Source organism: Salminus brasiliensis, chromosome 12, assembly GCF_030463535.1.
Source record: "Salminus brasiliensis chromosome 12, fSalBra1.hap2, whole genome shotgun sequence".
In the NCBI taxonomy this organism is placed as follows: domain Eukaryota; kingdom Metazoa; phylum Chordata; class Actinopteri; order Characiformes; family Bryconidae; genus Salminus; species Salminus brasiliensis.
In genome coordinates, this window is record NC_132889.1 from 21,734,354 (window position 1) to 21,755,449 (window position 21,096).

The 21,096-nt window shown below is 37.4% G+C and overlaps 1 protein-coding gene across 1 annotated transcript; it reads left to right on the forward strand.

Moving 5' to 3' along the window:
- The first annotated feature begins 330 nt into the window (after positions 1-330).
- Positions 331-20,913, forward strand: pecam1a (platelet and endothelial cell adhesion molecule 1a). The gene is made up of 15 exons (XM_072693185.1): positions 331-442; positions 555-578; positions 4,549-4,839; positions 6,163-6,438; positions 8,071-8,331; positions 8,770-9,039; positions 9,247-9,531; positions 11,252-11,536; positions 12,774-12,912; positions 13,025-13,104; positions 14,586-14,639; positions 15,610-15,696; positions 18,157-18,213; positions 19,542-19,567; positions 20,617-20,913. Exons 1-15 carry the CDS (start codon positions 388-390, stop codon positions 20,665-20,667), a joined length of 2,241 nt encoding a protein of 746 aa, XP_072549286.1. The 5' UTR covers positions 331-387; the 3' UTR covers positions 20,668-20,913.
- The last annotated feature ends 183 nt before the right edge of the window (positions 20,914-21,096 follow it).

Here is a 21,096-nt window from a genome sequence, read left to right on the forward strand (position 1 = left end):
TCCAAGGACTTTTTATGTCCTTAAACTGTCATTAATTAATGGGGGACCAGACCACAACCAGCAATGAAAATGCTTATCAGTCAATTGTCCAGTTACTTTTGTGGGTAATTGTAGGTAACTCCACCTACATGGATGAGATATCTGATTAAACAGTGAATGATGATGTGTCTTTCATGTAACATTTACGTTACTTTGTACATTCCCTGTACTACATAAGACTATAGGACTTGTGCCAAACTGCGCACATCCTGAGGAAGCAAGACTTGCTTCCTGGTCAAGGCGAAAACAAAAGAAAGGGGCTTGCACAGAACAGCTTCTGTTCCACAGCCATTTCCATCGTATTTTGCCTCCAGCGTCCACACACATCGTCATTACTCACCTGGGACGATGGAGCTCTGGCCTCCTTGGTTCACTCTGGTTCTTATTAGCATGTTAACCATGTGTAAGAATGCATAATGTACTACCGCTACTGCTTTCAGTTTCAGCATTTTAACCTTCTTCCTATTGTAACTCGTTATTACATTTATTCATCCATGTCTTCTTCTTACATGCAGGCCATGACGGTCGGACACAATCAGGTGAGTTCAATTTCCTTTTCATATTTCCATATGGTTAGCATTAGCATTTTTGTCACTATTTACTTTTCTGCTACAATGAGAAAAAAGCAATGTGTTTAATAATCAAGCTGTATATCAAAAACCTTGTATCTCCAAAATGGAAACTTTGTAAGAAGTCAACTTTGCAGTGAAAGTCAATGTAAAAAAATCTAAATATATATCTAGATATGAAGGGTCAAAAACAGCAAAGATAGAAATATCCTTTATTCGAGTGATATTAATGTATCTCTATTTATGTCTGTCCTTTAATCATTGTAGCTGCTCTGTACACTGTGTAAATAATTCAGGATTAATAGACCAGTAGAAGAGCTCTAAATTACTTGGAATTAAGTATTATTTTACATTGACTTCCGTTCAAGAACATTTTTTCACCATTTTGGAAATACATGTTTTCATTGGACAGCGACGATAAATCTTAGATATACTAGAAAAGAGGTACTATGCAGGTACAAACAATGAACCAGCAACATTAATGTGTCTTCAAAGGTATGACCTACAATTCAGGGTGTGTGGGGGTTAAGCACCTTAGGAATGTGGTAGTTAAGTTCTCAGACTAAAGGTAGTGAAACCTTGTAGTACCGTCCCAGTGGCATTAAAGCGTATCTCTTTTTTTCTGTTGAATGAGTGGTGTTGGTTGTATTGGACATTAAAGCAAAGCACCTCATGTTCAGACTCGTGCTTAAGGACATTTTTATATCACACACAAAAGGTGACCTCTTGATTTCAAAACACTGCAATAATCCAACATATTTTTTTGGCAAATGATTTATTGGCTGTATTTGCAGAAGCTTTGTTTGGACTGTGGCAGATTGTTGAGTCTTTATTTAATTGAAGGGGAAAAAACTGAATGAGCAAAGCAAATTCAAAGGCCAAGACAACTCACTTATCTGTGAACCACAAGAACAGGGGTTGTTTGTCTCCATGGGTTTTGTGTGGTTTGTGGGTATCATGCCTATTGTGCTTTTCTTCTTTAGTATGGATGTAAGCTGCTGTGTTTGCTGGTTGGGGTGAGAATCCATAGCTGGATATCACCAGCTGGGGAACTTGGTGTTTCTTATGTTTTTGTCTGCTTTCCTTCCTTCTTCCTCCCTTGGCTTAGAAGCCAGGCTCCTTCAATCTGTGACTGGCCTTCCTGTGGACTCCCTATACTGTCAGCATGACTCTGATTGTTAAGGCGATGGAGAGAAAAAATAGGAAACGTGAAATAACATAGGAGGTGGGGGGGGGGGGGGTGAAAATAAGAACTAAAATTAAGAAGTTCTTGACATCATTGTTAATCTTAGTTGTAGACATTTTCTGGGCATATTTAAAGCTAAAAGTACATGTGCACTGCAGTGATTTGTTCCTTGGTCATGAATTTTAGGTTTTGTTAAAATTTTCACCAATAAGTTATTCAATTTTCACGAAAATACTAATAATCTATGTACAGTCATTTCACGTTCTGAATTTTCATAAAAACATTCTTCAACTCCAATTTTCTATGCTAAACTGTATTAAAATGATCAAATAAAAAACCTAAAACCAGCATATCATCAATTTCTGAAGAAATGTGGTAACTTATGATACTTCATGGAACTTTAACCAAGAATTATAGGACTATTTCTATTGGTCCAATTCATTAAAGCTTTCATACTATGAAAAAGTAGTTTAAACTTATGTGCAAAAGTATCAAATGGAGATTTAATATTTTGTATTTTAAACTAGAGCTGCTCCTAAATATTTTTTAGCAATAAATCATTATATTTATAACTGAAAGATTTATGTTCATTTTTTTAGTCAATTAATCTAATGGCTTATTTATCAATTGTTCCAAAGAATGTTGTATTTGTGTGTGTGTGTGTGTGTGTGTGTGTGTGTGTGTGTGTGTGTGTGTGTGTGTGTGTGTTTGTGTGTGTAAACTTGATTAAAATTAAATTTACCATAATACTGAAATGGAGTATCAGTATTGTCACTTAAACACGAGATATAAAACTTTATATAGTTATATTGTGGTATTACTTCATTTCTGGCGCAATATGTAGTTAAGCCAGTCACTGGCAGATGTATTTTGTGTGTAGTGCACAAAATAAGTGAGAACAACAGGCTGTGGCATCAGACTTTACTTTTTACTTTTTTTATAGGTTAATTACTTTAACCTATTCTCACACTTGTAAATGACTATTGAAGTAAACAGAAAAATAGAAAGCGTCTGAATAACAATGCTAGATAACCCATGGTGCAACGTTTCTTTACCATAACAGCAGCAGTGCAGAAATTACACTGAACATGGGTGGTGAAGACTCAGCACTAGTTATGCTGCCATGTTGACCACGAGTTTCGAGATGCTTACGCTTCAAATGCTTATGCATAGCACCTGTACTGCTGTGATAGGCCGTCAGAGCATCACACTGTCGGGTCTGTCCAAAATACTACCAGATCTTAGAGGCCTGTGGGCGAGTATTTTTTTTTTACATACAGCTTGCTATCTAAGAGATTTCCAGATGTTTTTACTAGTGTGGCCATCTTTTGCATGTTATGCAATTTTCTTTTTCAATTTTGTCATCAATGGCGGTGATTATGTCAACGAGTAGCCACAGTCCTATTCTGAACACTGGTGTGCTGATGATGATTTGTTTGACTTACTTAAAATTGAGCAGTTGTTCTCTCGATTGTTTTATCCTGGGAAACAGAGCAATGGAAATGCTAAAATATTGAACGTTAAGATGGTTTTTTATTACTGTTAAATTGTTGTAGTTACATTTTACAGATATGTTTTTATGTGACAGCTATAAGTGCTCTGCTGTGTTTGTATAACATAGAATGTATTGTAATATTTCAACTTATTGAGAACTATGAATTGTTCAGGTTTTACAGTATCTGAAGCTAATCCAAGCAATTTGTATGCAACCATTTTGGCACCTCAGGTCAAATCGTGCTGATTTTTTAAGTGACAATACGTTCACATCCTCTATAAAGAACATGCTTCTGCACATTTTCACAATTTTACTGTTTGTTTATTAATTGCTACATCAGGGAAAATAAAACATAAAATGAGACAAGAACAAAAGTTATGTTTTTTTATGTGATATGCTATATTGAGACATGACAAAATTACTTGACATGACAAAATACTAATTTATTTCGAACACCAGGTGATTTGTCTCTTTTGTTTGTGCCATTCAGTTTGTGTGTATTTGAACTCATTTTTAAAATTAAAACATCCAACCAAATTCATAAGTATAAAAAAACCCTGTTAACTGATTTGTAAGGATCAGTACCACTGATCAGTCACTGCATCATACAAGTCATTTAAGTCATTTATTTAAATATTTACGATAACTTTTGACTATTACATCATATATTTTTGGCTCTGTCCCAATTGACACTTTTAATTGAATTAAATGTTAAATGAGTACCGGTATTATCACCTAGGAACAGCTTCTCTTTACACCTCGCAATGTCTATCAATGGGCCTTCCTCACCAGAATTCTTAGGAAGGAAGTTCACCGTAAAACCCACTTATACAATTTCCATGACTATTGGACATTCAGCAATGTGTCTTTTTTTGGATTTTGTTCAGTTTATGAGGAAATCTAAATATAAAATCTAAATATACATATTTGGAAGGTTTTGGTGAATTTAGTCCTTTCACTATTTTGCTCAGCACTGTATTTTTTTCAATATTTAGAATATTAACCAAATTTGTCATTTTTAAAAATACATTAAAATAAAATACTAATGAATAAATATTATATTAAACAAATTATGCAGCATAACAAGCACCAAAATGCCGCCATGCACGTACTTGTGGGGTATTGGTGCAGTGTTAGTGAAAATAAGTGGGAAATCTGAGGGGGGGAAAAAGTTTGAGTCTGATTCTGATTTCATGACAACTGAAGTGACAGAAATGCCTTTGACTCTTGTCTTTTGACTAATCAACCTTTGTGTCCAGCATTCACCATTGACTCGGTGGAGCTGACCCTCCTGCCAGGCAACACAGTGGAGAGTGGCACCGAAGTGACCCTGCGCTGCAAGGCCAAGGTCAGCCACAGCTTTACTCAACTCACACACACTTTCGCCTTCCTGAAGTACAACACTGTGATCTACTCTAAGAACAGCAGCGAAGCCATGGTGGAACACAGTTTCACTCCAGCCAGAGCCTACAACACAGGCTCTTACACATGCCACATCCAGGTCCACAAGAAGAAAAAGAGCAGCAATACGGAAATACTTACCGTCAAAGGTATGTAAACAAGAGCAACAACATAGCAACAAACCAGAATGACGATGTACCAATTGCATGGAGTTTACTATGTACTGTCAGTCAAAACTATGTGGACAGCAATTTGTTTATTTGTCCATTTGCAACAGCATACAAAGACAAAGTCTTGTGCAAAAACAAAATGTATATAATTTTCATATTGTCCCAAATGCTTGGCTAACCAGTGATTGTTTTAGACAATAATTTAGATAACAGAGTGATAGCTGAGTAACTGATATTCAGTAACACAGAGAATTCTATATTTGAATATTTGTATTCTTTGCTAAATTCACAGTACTTGAGAATTAACATTATCATTGCAGATACATGTCATATGCTGTCACAAGCTATCACAACTGGTAAATGGCATTACAGCTACTCTGCTGTCTGACATCATGATAAAATGATTGTGTTAATTAATTATGATGTCATTAATAGTACAATAATAGTAATGGTACCATGACACTAATGGCTACTATCTGTCATGACAAAGCATGGCAGCCTATGACATAACAAACTATGGCGTGGTTTTGTTAATGTTGTGTTTAAATAAAGTGTTGCCCAAGCTGTCATGTGCTATTCCCAAATTGCTATTAACAGCAATGCTGAGCTTATTAATGCTATTTGGTGGGGTATAAGCCTCTAGTACTTAGTTAGCTTCATTAGCCTCATCGTTCAGTGGTGAACTGAAAAAAGTTAAGGAAATTGTGTAAATTTGATAACTGCGCACACTTTTGTAAATTTGTGGTGTATTGCTATCTTGGCAATGCAAAATACAGGTGCGCCACTGTCTGAAAATAACCTAGGCAGACGTCAACGCTGATTGGTTTACTGCATGTTACAACCAAAACACACTTAGGACATGCCTTTTGACCACTGCACGGTTGACCCAAGAATGCTAAAATAGGGCCCTAAGTGTAGTTCTCAGCTAGGATCAAGAGATATGGCTGCATTAATGGGATAAGATGACACAAAGGGTACATATAAAATGTATATGATGTCTATAATCTTATTATTAAAACAGTAAATTATTAACACCACTTAAAAATGTTATATTATTTTTCTCAACATAAACCTACTTACTTTTTAATATGTTTTAAAGCAGTTTGAGAAGGTAAGTGTTGACATAGGTCAACATTCGCCAAATCAAATTAAAACTGAGGCTTTCAGGTTCTTTACCAAATCACAATACCCTATTCTGTTATTATTTTTACAAAGATCACAAGGAAAGGTTTACCTGTTTGGTCCAGTTTTGGACTTTCCATATTTAAAAGGTTGCATCTCACAGAGTCTCTCCCAACTCAGGTCTGCAGACTCCACAGTTGAGGGTGCAGCCTGACGTGGTATATGAGGGTGAAGCGATTACCGTCACATGCAGCGCTCCAGAGGAGATTGGTGGCCTGTATTTCTCCTTCTATGAGAAAACTGAAAACATCATGTCCATCCCCTCCAACAACAACTCTGCGACTATTACTAAGGAATTACAGAAATTAGGTGAAACATTTCTGTACTGCAATTACAAGCATATGCTGCTGCCAGACATCTCCAACAACAGCAACACTGTGAAAGTCACTGTGAAAGGTAAAGCCTTCTAAACCTTTCCAAAGTATCTAACACAAACTGATCTATAAACCGTGACAGACCATCGTGTCATGCCAGTAACTCCAGGTCTAAGCCATTTTCTCTATGAGGAATGTGAATTGCATTTTGGAAAAGCAAGGCTGGTTTCAAAGCCGTTAGTTTTGTCCTGTGTATTTCTCCACTAATTTTTGTATTTTCTTTTTTTTTCCCCCTACATTCCTGTGGTTTTATGCACCACAGACATCCAATTCATTTTTAATGTGAACTTTTTTATCTCTTAAAATTAAATTTGTTGTTTTTGTTACTGTACCAAGGCTGCAAATTGAAATGTTCCATAAGCTTAACATACATTGGTGAAGCTAATCTGCTATATGCTAAACAGATGGATGGATACACTACATGGACAAAAGTACTGAGACATTGTTTCTTCTGGCATCAAGATTATTAAAAAGACTTGATCCTGCTTTTGTTGGAGTAATTGTCTCTACTGTCCATAGAAGGCTTTCTAGATGTTGAAGCATTGTAGGATTTGACTGCATTTAATGATAAGAGCCTTAGTGAGGTCAGGATGTTGGATGATCACCACGCCACCTCATCCCCATCTCCCTAATCAATCCCAAACTGATCGGATGGTGCACCAGCATTCCTCAGTGCTTAATGCTGAGGGGCTTTACACTCCTTTAGCACACTCCTGGCATTAAGCATGATGCCTATTCTGTTTGCAGGGACTAGACAAGGTGTTTGTGTGCATTTGCAGTGGATGCAACTTAAAGGAGTTGAATGCATTCATTAGAAGGGGTCCACAAACATACAGTGGACATACAGTGTATGTAAATGTAATTACAGAAATGATTAATCCTAGATGAGCTGTTTTTTGAGGGAAGTTTCCATATATGTGTTGGTAGTTTGAGCATCTAATATTGACAATAAATAGTGTTAGCCTTACATTTATGTGGCTTCATTGTAGCCTCTTTCTGCAGACTCCTAGTGGTCGTTTCTCTGGTGGTATGGGGATTGACTAAATTGAAATGGGATATTTTTTGTTGGTTTAAATCTGCCACTGGATGAGTTGCAATGTGTGCATGTTCATGCCACAAAAAGTAAAATGGGTCAGCATGTAGAATCTGAGCTTTCTTTGTGCTCCCATGTTTTCACTGCTGTAACCTAAATGTGTATGGATACACTTTCATACTTGTTGGATACACTATGTTTTTGTCCTTGCAATTTGGACTGGTTTATTGTTTGTAGCACCAAACAACTAGAAATATTTGGGCTTCTTAGATCTCGTTTATTACATATCAAATACGTGCAAGAAGTTGGCCCAGGTTATTAAAGGTAGAATGTGTTTGAAAGAGTTGCATTTTTTAGAAGTATAACATGTGAACACTATAAAATATGTCATATTTCAACAATTCCATTCACATAGATTGTCTGAATACAGAATGAAACATCCTTAGAGCTTCATTATAATGTCACATGAAATGGACAATATTTTGGCCATTTTCACATAATTGTTTGTCATATTTCCCCTGACCAAAACCTGTTGACCTAAAACACACTTATAAAAATTTTCCTGAGGTTGAATAATGTTAATTGTATGTTGATTTTTGTCTTCTTTTTTTGTTTTTACAGAGCTTAATATCATACCTTCAATAAATATTCAGCCTCATACAGATGTGGTTGAGGGGGACCGGATTCATATTACATGTAATGTGTCGGGTTACAGCAGAAGTGGGCACGAAGTCTTCTTGACCAAAGAGAAACTTCTACATTTCAGCAACAAATCATTCACATACAGTCTTGAAGTGAGAGCCAATAACTCTGGGAAGTATGTGTGTAAAGTGGAAAAGGGCAAGGCAGAGAAGACCTCCACAGCTGAGCTGATTGTAACAGGTACCTGACCCGAATATTATTATATCATATATCATATCATATCATACTGTTTAGTGCTACAAATGCTGTGAGTCTAATAAACTGTATTCCTGTAAAAACAAACACTGAAAAAGTACAATTCCATACCTAAGTAACTACATGCAAATCTTATGCAAATGTTTGGGCACCCCTGGTCAAATTGCATCCTCTAGAGAGACAAACTTTCACACATTAAAATGAACATATTGTAAAAACCAAAAAGTGCATAAGTAATGTCACATTAAATGTGTATATATTTATATTTATATCAATAGAAATTATCTCATTTTCTCTAGAAGACTTATTAATGCATTTTTACTGGATTCACAGGATTTGTCAATTAACTAGAAGTGCCCAAATGAAAGTGAATGTAACTACTTCCTAATACTCTTTCCACTGTTTTTTATCTTTATTGCTTAGAGTTGTTTTCAAGGCCTGTTCTGAGTGTGACTCCAAAGCAGGTGTTTCTGGAGCAGATATTCAGTCTGAGCTGTAGGTCTCCCAAGATCTTCAGAAAAAGAATCACTGATGCAGACGTCAAGTACACGCTGTATAAAAACCAGCATCTTCTAAAAGCAGGCCACATCTTCAACTTCACAGCAAGCCAAGCCAGCAATGGCAATTACACCTGTAGAGCTACGGCTAAGGGCATCACCAAAGAAAGCAATCAGCTGACTATTAATGCTAAAGGTAAGCAGTCACTAGATCCCCTGCATAGCAACATTGCTCCCATCATTTCTACATCACCGAAAAATAAATAGACTTCTTTCTACAAATGAGTTACAGTAAAGTGGCCTGACATAATTCTGTTACTTGTGTATTTACAAAGGATCTATTACCCCATGTCTTTCCCATGTACATAATGTACATAATGTCCCATGTTTTTTGCTTTTGCAGTGCCTGTCTCACCCCCGGTCATCCGTGCAGTTGGACAGGTGATAATCAGGAAGCCATTTCAGATTCTGTGCGAAAGTAAACTGGGAACACTGCCAATCACCTACACCTTACTGAGGTTTAATAGATCGGTGGGCAAAGTGACCGTAACTGGACCTCTCCACAGTGCTCTGTTCAATGTCTCCTACATTAATCACATAGATGAAATTCACAGCTTCATCTGCCAAGCCCAGAACCAGGAAGGAGGCGAAAGAAAGTCCAGTGGAGTTCTCAATGCAGCAGTCATAGGTAAAAGCAGCACTAATTGATTAACTGTAGATAATATTCTCCCTCTGTCTCTCTCTCTCTTTATATATATATATATATAAATGATAAATAAATAATAAATATAATAAATGCACCACCTCTCCTAGCAATGTGTTGCAAATGCTTTGCTTTTCACAAGTTCATTCATTTTGTTTGCACTGGAACGACAACAAAAAAAAGTCACATTTGTAATGCCACACAGAACTGCAGAAATGGACTGGACAAAATTATTGGCACCCTCAACTTAATATTTGTCACATTTATTTAGGTCTTTTTGTAAAGAGTCAAAAGCCAAGTTGGAAATTTTAGAAATGACTTGTCCTACCTTTTCCCAAAAAGCTGAATGCAAGGGCATAACCAAAATATATGGGCATGAGCTGCTGGCCCTGTCCCGTATTCCCTCAAGCATTCTTTAACGGATCCAATTTGAGATTAAAAATGTCTCCGATTTGTCCAGCAGAAGTCCCTCAAAACAAGGGAGTTAGTGGAGCTGGACAAAGCTTCCCAGGCTCTTAACCATGTCTTCTCTGACAATACTATACCTAATTCACTCTCCCATCATTGTTTTATATATTCGGTTGAGTTATTATTTTGAGTTCTTATGGCTAAATGTAATCTGCCTATATGGCCTTTGTTGCTTCCAAAGTTTTAATGCATTCATGAACATTTGTTCTTCTAGGTTGTAGCGTTTTACCTCTTTCTCAAAATAGCGGCACAGCTGCAGGTACTTATAAAGTCCTGTCTTTCTAGTCCACATGCCTGGCAAAAAAGTTTGGGAGCTATCAAGTTCCCAATTATTTACAATTCTACATAGAACAGTTATACCACAATGAACCCACTGTCTGTATCTGCAATCTAGAGATCCTGGGATACGTCTGGCTCTTAAGTTGGCCAACTAAGTAGCTTTACTTCTCCCTAAAGTTGTAGTTCCTTAACTACAGTATTTCCATCCAGACAGTAAGTGAAAGCCAAACTCATGGATTCTGTAACTGTACTATTTACTTTATTCTATTTACTATTTTCTTTGTTACTAAGGCCCAGTATAGCTTGTAGGGAAGAATCCATTAAGGACAATTCTAGTTCCTTCCACTTGACTTCAGTGTACATGTGGTTTCAGCGGAGCGGAGTTGTTTCCCCCTTTCTTCCTTTAATATTGCAGCATGGAATATTTTACACATGGTCTTTTATTGTTCCAAAGGAATCTGGATAGCTGTTTATCCCATTTCCTAAACTGCTTGGGTGAGACGTCTACTAATTTAGTTTTTTTTTTTTTAATGGAAACCAATACATAATTTGCATATTGGCACACTTTATACTCTCTGGTCCCAGTAGATGCCCTCTAAGACTGGGCCCTGTCTAACAATTTGGGCCAGAGGTTCAAACAACAGGTTAAACAGTGCAGGACAAGCAGAGCAGCCCTATCATGTCTACATCCACATTGTAATTCTATGTATTGTACAGTGGGATAGTAAAGCATACATACATCATTTATAATGTCTTCACAAAAAAGAATTGTATCCAGTCCATATCTTTGACTTTCATCTCTGCTGTGTTGTTCCAGTGCAAACCCAAGAAATGTATAACATGAATACAAAGTAACTGTAGTGCATTTTCTGAAAGAAGTCCAAGGGTTCCAACATCTCTGGGTATGACTGTATGTATGTATATATATTTATATATATGTATATATTTTTTGTATTAGAACCCGTGTCCAAGCCAGAGCTATCTCTAGGGTTCCCTAGGGGCCACACTTTCACAGAAGGGATGGATGTCAGCCTCTACTGTAGTGTCCAGCGGGGTACAGTGCCAGTGACCTTCAGCTGGTACCGCACTGGAATCACCCAACCGATCTTCACTGCACGCTTCAGCAGGACTAAAGAACAACACATCATTAGGTCCATAACCCGAGATCACAGAGGAAAGTACTACTGCGAGGCTTTCAATGATGCTAACGGGACCCAGCGTAGTGAAGCTATCACTGTTGGAGGTCAGACTTCACTCTCTACATTTAGCCTTGTAGGCTCCTTAGCGGTATACACAATGTTACATGCAGGCTGTCTAATTATTTTAAACTTGTATTTAAAACACATGTAGAAATCCTGTGAAAAGTGCCTGTAAGTAGAAGACTTACTGTTACATCATGTATTTGAACAGAAATGTAGGCTCCCAGGGTTTTTTGTTCTTACTTTTTAAAGGAAATGGTCCAGTTTTACTTAGAATTTACCCAGGAGACATGTCTAAGGAGGCCAAATATCTGGTTCTGAAGGAGGCTGTACAGTTTTAATCTCCGTTGTCTAAGTTGGTCCTAATTAACACTACTACACCTGCGCTCTGTCATGAGGAAACTACATCATACTGGGGTTAAAAAGACCTCAAGGTTTCATTTAATTTGTCTGCATCCCTGAGTCTGACTTACCACCCCGTCACGCTAATTAGTTTTGTCTATCAACAGCCACTTCCATAAGTTTGTTTTAAGAGTGTTGGAATTTCTGGCCTTGTATCAAATGGTTTACAGTCATAATGTATTCCAACAGGCTATTTAATGCTATTAAGAGCAAAGCTAACTAGCTTCCCAACAGGACACAAAAAGATCAATGTGTTGTGGGACACCAGCCTCCAAAACGTCCACACGAACGTCCATACTTCTGCTCTTGTGTTTTTGCGAGGGGCTTGTGAGGCTATCAGGTAGTACATTACACCTTTGTTGTCATTATACTTTACACTTAACTTTACAAGGAAATTCTTCCGTTTACCATGTTCCAGCTTGGCTGTAAATGCCTTTGGAGCAGACAGTAGCAATACCAAACCTGGGTCTTATACCCACAACCTTATGATCAATAACCCAGTGCTCGAACCACTAACCCATCACTGGGATTTAAACTGACATGAAGCTCAGAAAAACGTAAATACAGTAAATCAAAGAAATAGACCAATAAACCAAAATGTAAACCAAAAGTATTGGGACATTTGCTCATTCATTCTTTATTTCAAAATCAAGGGTTTTAAAAATTTGTTCATCCTGCTTTAATTGGAGTAACTGTCTCTAATGTCCAGGGAAGGCTTTCTGCTAGATTTTAGAGCATTGCTGTGACGATTCAATTGCATTCAGCAACAAGAGTGTTACTGAGTGTTTGAACTGAAACATCAAGTAGGAGAGCCTGAACTGCCTTTCTGATTAGTGTTGCAGTTCAGTCAGTGAAATCTGCTACACCTTTCCTTCACAGTAAACCTGGCAGGCTGGAAGAAGGCTATCATAGCTGTCATTTGCATCTTCATTTTGGTGCTCATTGTCGCCATTCTTGTCCTGTTTCTGAAGAAGGCACGTGCCCCCCGTAAAAGAAAAAGAGCAGTGGAGTTGTCTGTGTAGGTACCTTTTCCCTCCCATTCCTGGATTAATGCAAAGCATGTGTCAGTGAATGAATAAGCAGTCCTGTTTGATGAATATTTGCTTCATGTAACATTTTTGGTTTTTCAGAAAGCCAGCGCGTCCTAAATCGAACGACCCCATGAGGATGAGCCTCACGCTTGACTTTGAGGACAACACGGCAGTAAACAGTAGGTTCTGCATTTCCCATTTTTACATAAAGGCAGCTGATGTCTCCTACATGTGCATTGAGAAGCAGAAGAACATCGTCACTGTCATACAAAAACCTTATATGCCATAAATGGCAACCTTACAGGAGAAGGCAAAACCCTCTTTAGCTTTCAGTGGAAGTCAATGTAAAAAAAAGTTTATTCCAAGTTTTGACACAAAAAAAGAGCAACTGTCAGATTCAAATTGTGTCAAAAAGATACAGTGATCCACGTCCATTTTTTTCAATCTTCTTATAATAAATTAATAACTCCTTGAACACTAAATCACACCTACATCTAAATGATACCACATATAATAAAAGCATAGGCTTTTTAAATCCTGAAACCAGGCTGAAAGGGGTCCCTTATACCACGTAAGCCCACCTGTGTTTCTAATAAGTCGCCTCATTGCTCTAAGATGTTATTCATTTTAATAACTGATACACTTACAAACATTAAAAACCCTTCTTCATGGAAACAAGAAACATTAAACCATTATTAAAATAAAAAATGCTTTTAACCGCTGAAACAGCCTATGGGCCGCAGGTGGGCCAAAAGTGTTGTTATAAATATCTATTCCGAAAGAATAGCCCCACCAGTTTGTACAGAAGTCCCTGTAGTTACTAAATAATCTGTTTTAGTGTGTAATAAGCCTTAAAGTGTTAAGGAGTTACACTCCAGCTCTTGCATCCAGTAGTAGACTAGTTGGCTATTTATAGTGCTTTTTGTTGACTAACATTCGTCAGCCGACTTCCCACATTTATTTCGTTATTTGCGTATTTACCTATTTGTTTATTTTCATTAAGCCTTACAGTATGCGTATATGCAGCACAGTCTTATTAAAATGTTTAGGCACCTCATTTAAATTACATGTATTGATTTTCTTAGTAAAATCTAAGATCTAAAGCATAATTACTGTTTAACAGCCCAATCTGACATACTATAAAAAAAGAACATAGAAATGTGGTATGTACGAAAGTGAATGTACATTAAATATGTTTCACATTTTTCCCCTATGTGTTAAATACTGAAGGAATGAAATTGTCTTCTGCAATGTGCAAACTTTAGGTTATGTTTGGTTTTTGTAAAGGATTTTTTCACTGATAAGAAAATCATCACGCCCAAACTTTTGGATAGTCCCTCCGCATTCACACATACATCTGAAACTTAAATATTCATTTTGGCAAAAAAGCTCACAGTACCACATACAGAAATATGTATTTACTGTAAAAGATGCTTAGTGTTTCCACTGTACATGAAATTTTCTTGTTGGTGTATAACAAATTTGTTTATATACTACAACGATTTATTTAAATCAGACCTTCCTCTACGTAGCTTCCATTGCCTCAGACAATTAATGCTTCCTTCTGATACAGTAAAGTATAGATATTGATAGACTACATTACTCTGTGAGTTGATCTCAAAGGCCTTTTTTTAAACCACTGCCTATATTTTACTCACAGCGACTCCAGGTGTGATGGGCAGGAATGTGTGGAGTGAACACGTGTCTGACTCAGGTAAAGAGCTCTGACTCAGGTCTCACAGAGTGCTCACTCTCTTTTTAAAAGCCACGCTGTCTATAAAGAAAACAAGCACCACACAGATATACTGCAGACTTCATACACAAAGAAAGATATTCTCATATTCTGTGTTAAAAGATGCACATTTGAGTAACATAATAATAATAGGCCCTGAAAAGGGCAAATTAATCTCTGATCATTATTATTAGTATTATTAGTATTAGTATTATTAGTATGTTAATGATTTTAAAGCGCAAATACATATTGAATTGTTAAATGAAGAATCAGTCAATAATCATTCACTTACTGGCATAACAATAATTAACACTAATAACAATAATTAATTAGAATGATAGAAACCTAATCATTAAAACAGCTTGATATTCATAACTAGTTAATAGTTCATAAATAAACCCATAAACTCAATAACCTAGTATTTTAGGTGGCTATGAAAAACGACAAAACTTCATTTCAGTCATTGACTTCATAACCGGGGTCCAATTAATGATTATAAATTTATATTTAAAAAAGTATATGTATGTAAATAGTATATAAAGTATATAATATCACTGGTATATATGTTTGAGAAAATCACACACTTGCTATGAGATATTGGTCAAGAAAAGGAAAAAGCTGTGTTAGGCCTGGTCATTGTTCATACAACTTAATGGCATTCTATGATGCTATGATGATTAATTAACATGCACTATTTTGCACACCTGTACAGATGTTATTTTCTGTAAATATATTTTCAGCTCTTTATTACTTTCAGTACTTTTTACTTTTTTAATTTATCCCCTACCCTATTTATTGTTTAGTGTCATTTTCCTTTAGTTTAAGACTGTGTTCTGTGTTTTTTGTTACTTGTCATACGTGTTGCTCTCACCAAGACAAATTCCTTGTATGTGTAACATACTTGGTGAAATAAAGAGATTCTGATTCTGATTCTGATTCTGGTGTGTCGCAGAGTCTGATGATCCGAGTAAGGAGGCAGAATGTCAGGAGCTGCAATACACTGAGGTGCATCCCCAACAGACTGCGAACGCTGAAGAAGGTGGGTTGCTGCTCTCTCACTACCAGAGGTAAAAGTATGTACACCTGTCTAGGTTAAACTGTGTTTTCCACGGTGGATTAGCTCTATTGTTCCCATTAGTGCCAACACAGTCAGTGGGGTCATTAATACATTAATAATTAATATTAATCAGTGTATGTGATATTACATCAAATTCTTAGCACTGATATCACAAGGCTGTAATTAAACTAATAATCAATTTGCTTTCTGTGATTTAAGTCAATGAATTCACTTGGCTGTTTCAGTATTTCTGCTTTGTTAGCAACACAGTCGTATCAGGAATTTTTTAGTAATCTTGTCAGACAATGAAAGTTGCACTGAAACATTTAAAGTAGCAGAATGAACAGTTGATGCCATCCATTTCACATGTAGAATCCCCTGTATGCTTTATCCAGAAAATAGGTTTGTTCTTAGTCCTCCTCAGTCTGATGAGAAGGCGCATGAGAGGCAGATTTCTCACATTTTTTTAATGTTTACAGTGTGCCCTGAAGTGGAAAATATATGTAAAAAAATGGATATACCTTTGAATAGTGGAATATAAGAAATAAATATATGAAATAAAAGTTCCGTACATGGAAACATCAAGGAAATCAACATAATAGGGTGGTAAATAGACTTTTTGCCCCAACCAGAGTCACATACTTAATATTTACACTGCAAATAATAATTGAAAATACCCAATAAATGCATTTTGGCACCTTTTCCAAAGGAAATGCCCAAGTACAGGCAACATTTCACTTGTGCAACAACAAAAAAAAACGGCTACACTGTTACTGAAGATGCCTACTGCTCCATCACACAAGCAACTCTTTAACATTCCGATCACAGTCTTATTCACATCATTCTGGCATATAGCCAGAAGCTCAAAACCACCAGGCCTATTGTCACAACACAGTGAAGCGGTGGACCAGTGCTGTTTTTGAGGAGGAAACAGATGGACTATATGACTATATTCAGCTTCTGCGGAGAGATGCTTCACTCCTGAAAGTATGATAATGGTAAAGGAGGCAGCTCTCAGAAATGGGTACAGAATTCTCTACAAAGACGCCAAATGCAAAAAGGGATTAAAGCAGCAAAAAAGGAAATACTCAGACAAACTTAAAAAGCCACATTGTTGCTAACGGCGCAACTTCACTTTAAAAGACCTCCAGGAGATTGGACGCCAGCTCACCATTGACCTGAATGAGTTGTAGTGCAGGTTTAAAAATGCAAAGGACAACCTTCAGCCCACCTCCCCCACAGTAGTTCTCTCACCTCCGCCCTCTGTTATCTCCTCATCAATGAACAGGATGTTGCAAAGCTCTGTGGGAAACAGAAAAGCGAGACTTACCATCCACTGTAAAGCACTGGTGTTACTGCTAGCACCAATTTTCAACAAATAATTGTAGCCTTTCTCTGTTCCCCACCTGAATGTTATCAAAGTTCTCAAACATCATCCCAATACCAAAAAACAAACATTACAGAACTAAATGACTACAGTATGATTACCCTGACCTCTATAGTAATGAAGGTCTTTGGAGACCTGCAACTCTCTTTAACTGCAGCGGACCTCTGGAACTTTACACTTAACTTTACAACCTGTTACTGTGGCCCAGAACTCCACTTTGTGCCATTAAGGCACCATAGAATTTACTGTTACAGACTGATATAAACAATTCATTTTGATTAACATTTCCTCACTTTGCACTTACAGACATGTGAAAAGGTTAAGACACTAACTAATGCAACCTATGAAATAATTTTTAAAAAATACATATTTAAACAAATGAACATTTGATCTTCATTTGAAAAGTACTGTTGGTTGAAGATCACACAACTAAACACACATTCAACTGAATGTTGTAAAATGTGACCAAAAAATTGCAATTTTCCAAGTGAGGGAAATAACTCTTAATTTCTACTTAAAAAGCCTAGAATTAGAATTAGGTGCACCACATCAGCTGCAGATGATGAGAACATGGTTAAAGAAGATTTGGAGAAGTCTATTATATTTAATTAATAATATTAATTTAATGATATTAATATTATTAATTCATTTTGTTTGGTTTGTTCTGGATTGTTGAAGGGAGTGTTCAAAGAGCTCTCTAAGGCCTTCAGAAAGAAAATTTTAGACTCTTTAAGATTTATAATTTGTACATTGTAGGGCCTAATATGAATATGTATTTAAGTAAATGTAAGTAAAATGTGTGTTCTCCTCTTGGAAATGTAATTGTAAATACTTAAGTAAAGCAACAAAATACCATTACTTTATTTTTCATCTCTGTTTTCAGAGGTTATTTCAAAGGCTAGCTAGTTGGGTGCAAATCTGTGCCTTTGAATATCTTTGGCAGCAGTCACTTGGCAAAACAGTGATCAGTGTGTTTAGATAAAAAGATGATGGTGATTATGTGTGAATGCATGTAAATGTGTGTATTTGTGACTGTAACATCTATGTCTCAATAGCCCCCATGACGCAAGACACAGACACAGCGAATGGTGAGGTCCAAGACTGCCCACAAGGTGAGGTACTTCCAGTCACAGAAGACCAGGCTCCTGTCTCTTTGAATTGGATCAGACCAAAATACTTAAAACTGAAGGTCAAACAGTTTCAACAACATGTTTTAAATCACTGATTAAATCTGACAATTTTTTGGCTTATTCTGGTTGCTGCTTGCACAGTTCTTCACGTAGAGGGGGGCTTTCCCCACTATTGGCACAATATTGGTGACCCTGCTAAAGCAAGCTGATGGGCTTTTTTGTTGAAGTCATCTGAATTACACACATTCAAAATATAGTTGATGGAGCCGCTCAATTAACCTATTTAAGCCCTGCCCACATATATATTCTTTTGTAACCACTGTTGCAGTGTTAAATGAGGTATACTGGATACTAATTGCCTGATGTGACCATAACATGCGCTCACAAATAAACTGAATGCCATTTTGTTTGCAAATTGGTCTTTAAAGCTGATTTTTTAAGATAGAAATGCTACATAATGTTGCATTAACATATCATGTTGGATGGGTGGGGCTAATTTCATTAGTACAAAAACACCCCTTATCATAAGCTGTAGTCTAACAGCCTCTCAGGGACTTAATTTTAAAATACTCCATCAGAATAGCCACTAGGGGGGCTGCAGGAACAGGCTGCATGATTCGGGGTAGGTGGGTGGCAGGGTGGAAATCAATTGTCTATTCTGACATATTTAATTAGCAGAAAAAAATACAAATATCATTTGCAAGAATAATTCATGCTACGTTCTACTGTAGCATTCTTTAAAGCTTGTTTAAGGGAAGAAAGCACTTATGGCTGGAGCATATTTTTACAGCCAGGCATATGCCTGCAGCATAAGGACATGGATTGTTAATATAAGAGTGTTTTTGTTAACATAGTTGAGGCACCAGGTGTCCATTTCCTGTCCTGGTGGGGGGGTGGCAACTTCCTGTTTTCACAATTGGCACAAGAGCAGAAAGCTCCGCCATTGTTTCCCTAGCAAAAATAAACCCTCAACGGCCATTTTTCCATTGCTGATTAATGGGTTGAGCAGTCACTAATGGTTGTGGTATGTGTGTTAAACAATGCTGCAGTTGTAACACAATAATGGCTTATGCACCACGCTGTCACATTATTGAACAATGGCTGCATCTGAAGGAAAATAGATTAGGGACGCACACACACATTAGCGTGGCACTAATGCACAACAAGGCCAAGGCGAGTGGCCCACGCCCAGCTCCTTCAGAGTTGACTGTAGGCTGCAAAAGTGTTGCAAATGGGATGTAAGATCGATCGTTTAACTTCTGGCTTAGGCCCACCCCCCTCTGCTCACTCTCTCGCCCTTGTTTTTGTAGGTGCACCAGATGAAGGTACCACAGATGTAAGTTGAGCACTACACAGAGTCACTGAAACACTCACTGAAAGGTTAGTTAGTGTGTGTTAGTTAGCTGAGTTTATGACCACAGATACTCCTGGCTGGATATTTTTGGACCTGTCTTGTAACTCATTTACTCACTCATACAGTCACATTTAGAAGGTTAAAGATTCTTCACAAGGGGCACTATTAGTATTTAAAAAGTGTTACATGCTTCACATCAATTACACTGTGTATCCTTGACTGATATTAGTTGGCGATTTTTCTGGTAATGCATACTTTAAATTCCTTTACTGCTCCCTACACTAAATGGTCAAATGCTTGTGGACATGTGAACGTCACACTTATATGAGCTTGTTGGACATCCCATTGCAAAAGCATTGTCATTACCCTTCACTGGATCCAAGAGGGCTTGACCAAACACTCAAAGACAGTCCCAGACCATGATCCCTCCTCCACCAAACTTCTTTGTTAGCACTGTGAAGTCCGGTAGCTAGCATTCTTCTGGCATTCACCAAACCCAGTTTCCACTGCTCTAAAGTGGCTCTAGATGTGCTTTACATCACTTTATCTGATGTCTGGAATTACTCTTTGTGATTGTAGGCTTGCATGCAGCTGCTCAGCCAAGAAGCACCTGATGCACCATACTTGCAGAGGTGTTCCTACATTCTTACATGCTATGTGCTGTGATTTTTGCATTTCACAAGAATATCACTTGCAGTTGACCATAGCAAATCTGTCTTACAGTATGTTTAACGTCCCTAAGCTCTTTACTGCTACCCAGTCTGCTGCCAGTGTTTGTCTTTGGAGATTTCATGGTTATGAGCTTGAGTAGCAGAGGGTGTGGCTGAAACACCTGAACTAATAATTAAGAGGGATGTCCACATTCTTTTGGCCATATAGTGTATTTATGTGTATACACAAAAAAAAAATATATATATATATATACATACATGTCAATTATTACAACTCTAATTACTCTCAATCTAATGAAGTGGTCATGGCAGGCAGGGTGAGTACAGGTAATGAGACTTTCCTTCATTTATCTCCTCCAGTCTGCTGTGGAGTACGTCCAGCTAAATCACTGCGAACAGGACCCTGAGTAGACCCCCTCCCGTCTCCATCAGAGCCTCAGTCAGCACCCCTCTGCTCTGTAATTACACAGCTAATTTATTCTGCTTCCACTCCAGCTCCAGCTGCCTGCCAAAGACGATACTCCACCACTGTATATTTCCTTAGGTATTCTGTTGGGATATTTTTGTATATGGGTTGAATGAGTGGTCGCACCAGTCGTGGTGTTGAGATGTGACACTGTTTGTAAAGCTGGGAATAAATCTTGGGTTTTCAAAAAATCAAGACTCTCTTTATTTCTGCCTCTTTTGTTTTGGCTGTGGTGAGTTAGCCGGCTTCCTTTCCCCTTCAACCTGGAGGGAGGTTTCTCCACTTGGGTGTTCGCCGAAACCTTCAGGAAAGAGCTGTACAAATGGCTTTCCTCTTGTAGTGGGAGGGAGGACTGAAAAACATCAGTGTATACT

Excerpts from the sequence above, each read along its gene's own strand:
- pecam1a (XM_072693185.1), top strand. The coding sequence starts at position 388 with ATGGAGCTCTGGCCTCCTTGGTTCACTCTGGTTCTTATTAGCATGTTA. Across the intron at positions 8,332-8,769 it reads AGCTGAGCTGATTGTAACAG|AGTTGTTTTCAAGGCCTGTT; the intron begins GTACCTGACCCG and ends TTTATTGCTTAG. Across the intron at positions 9,532-11,251 it reads TCTCAATGCAGCAGTCATAG|AACCCGTGTCCAAGCCAGAG; the intron begins GTAAAAGCAGCA and ends TTTTTGTATTAG.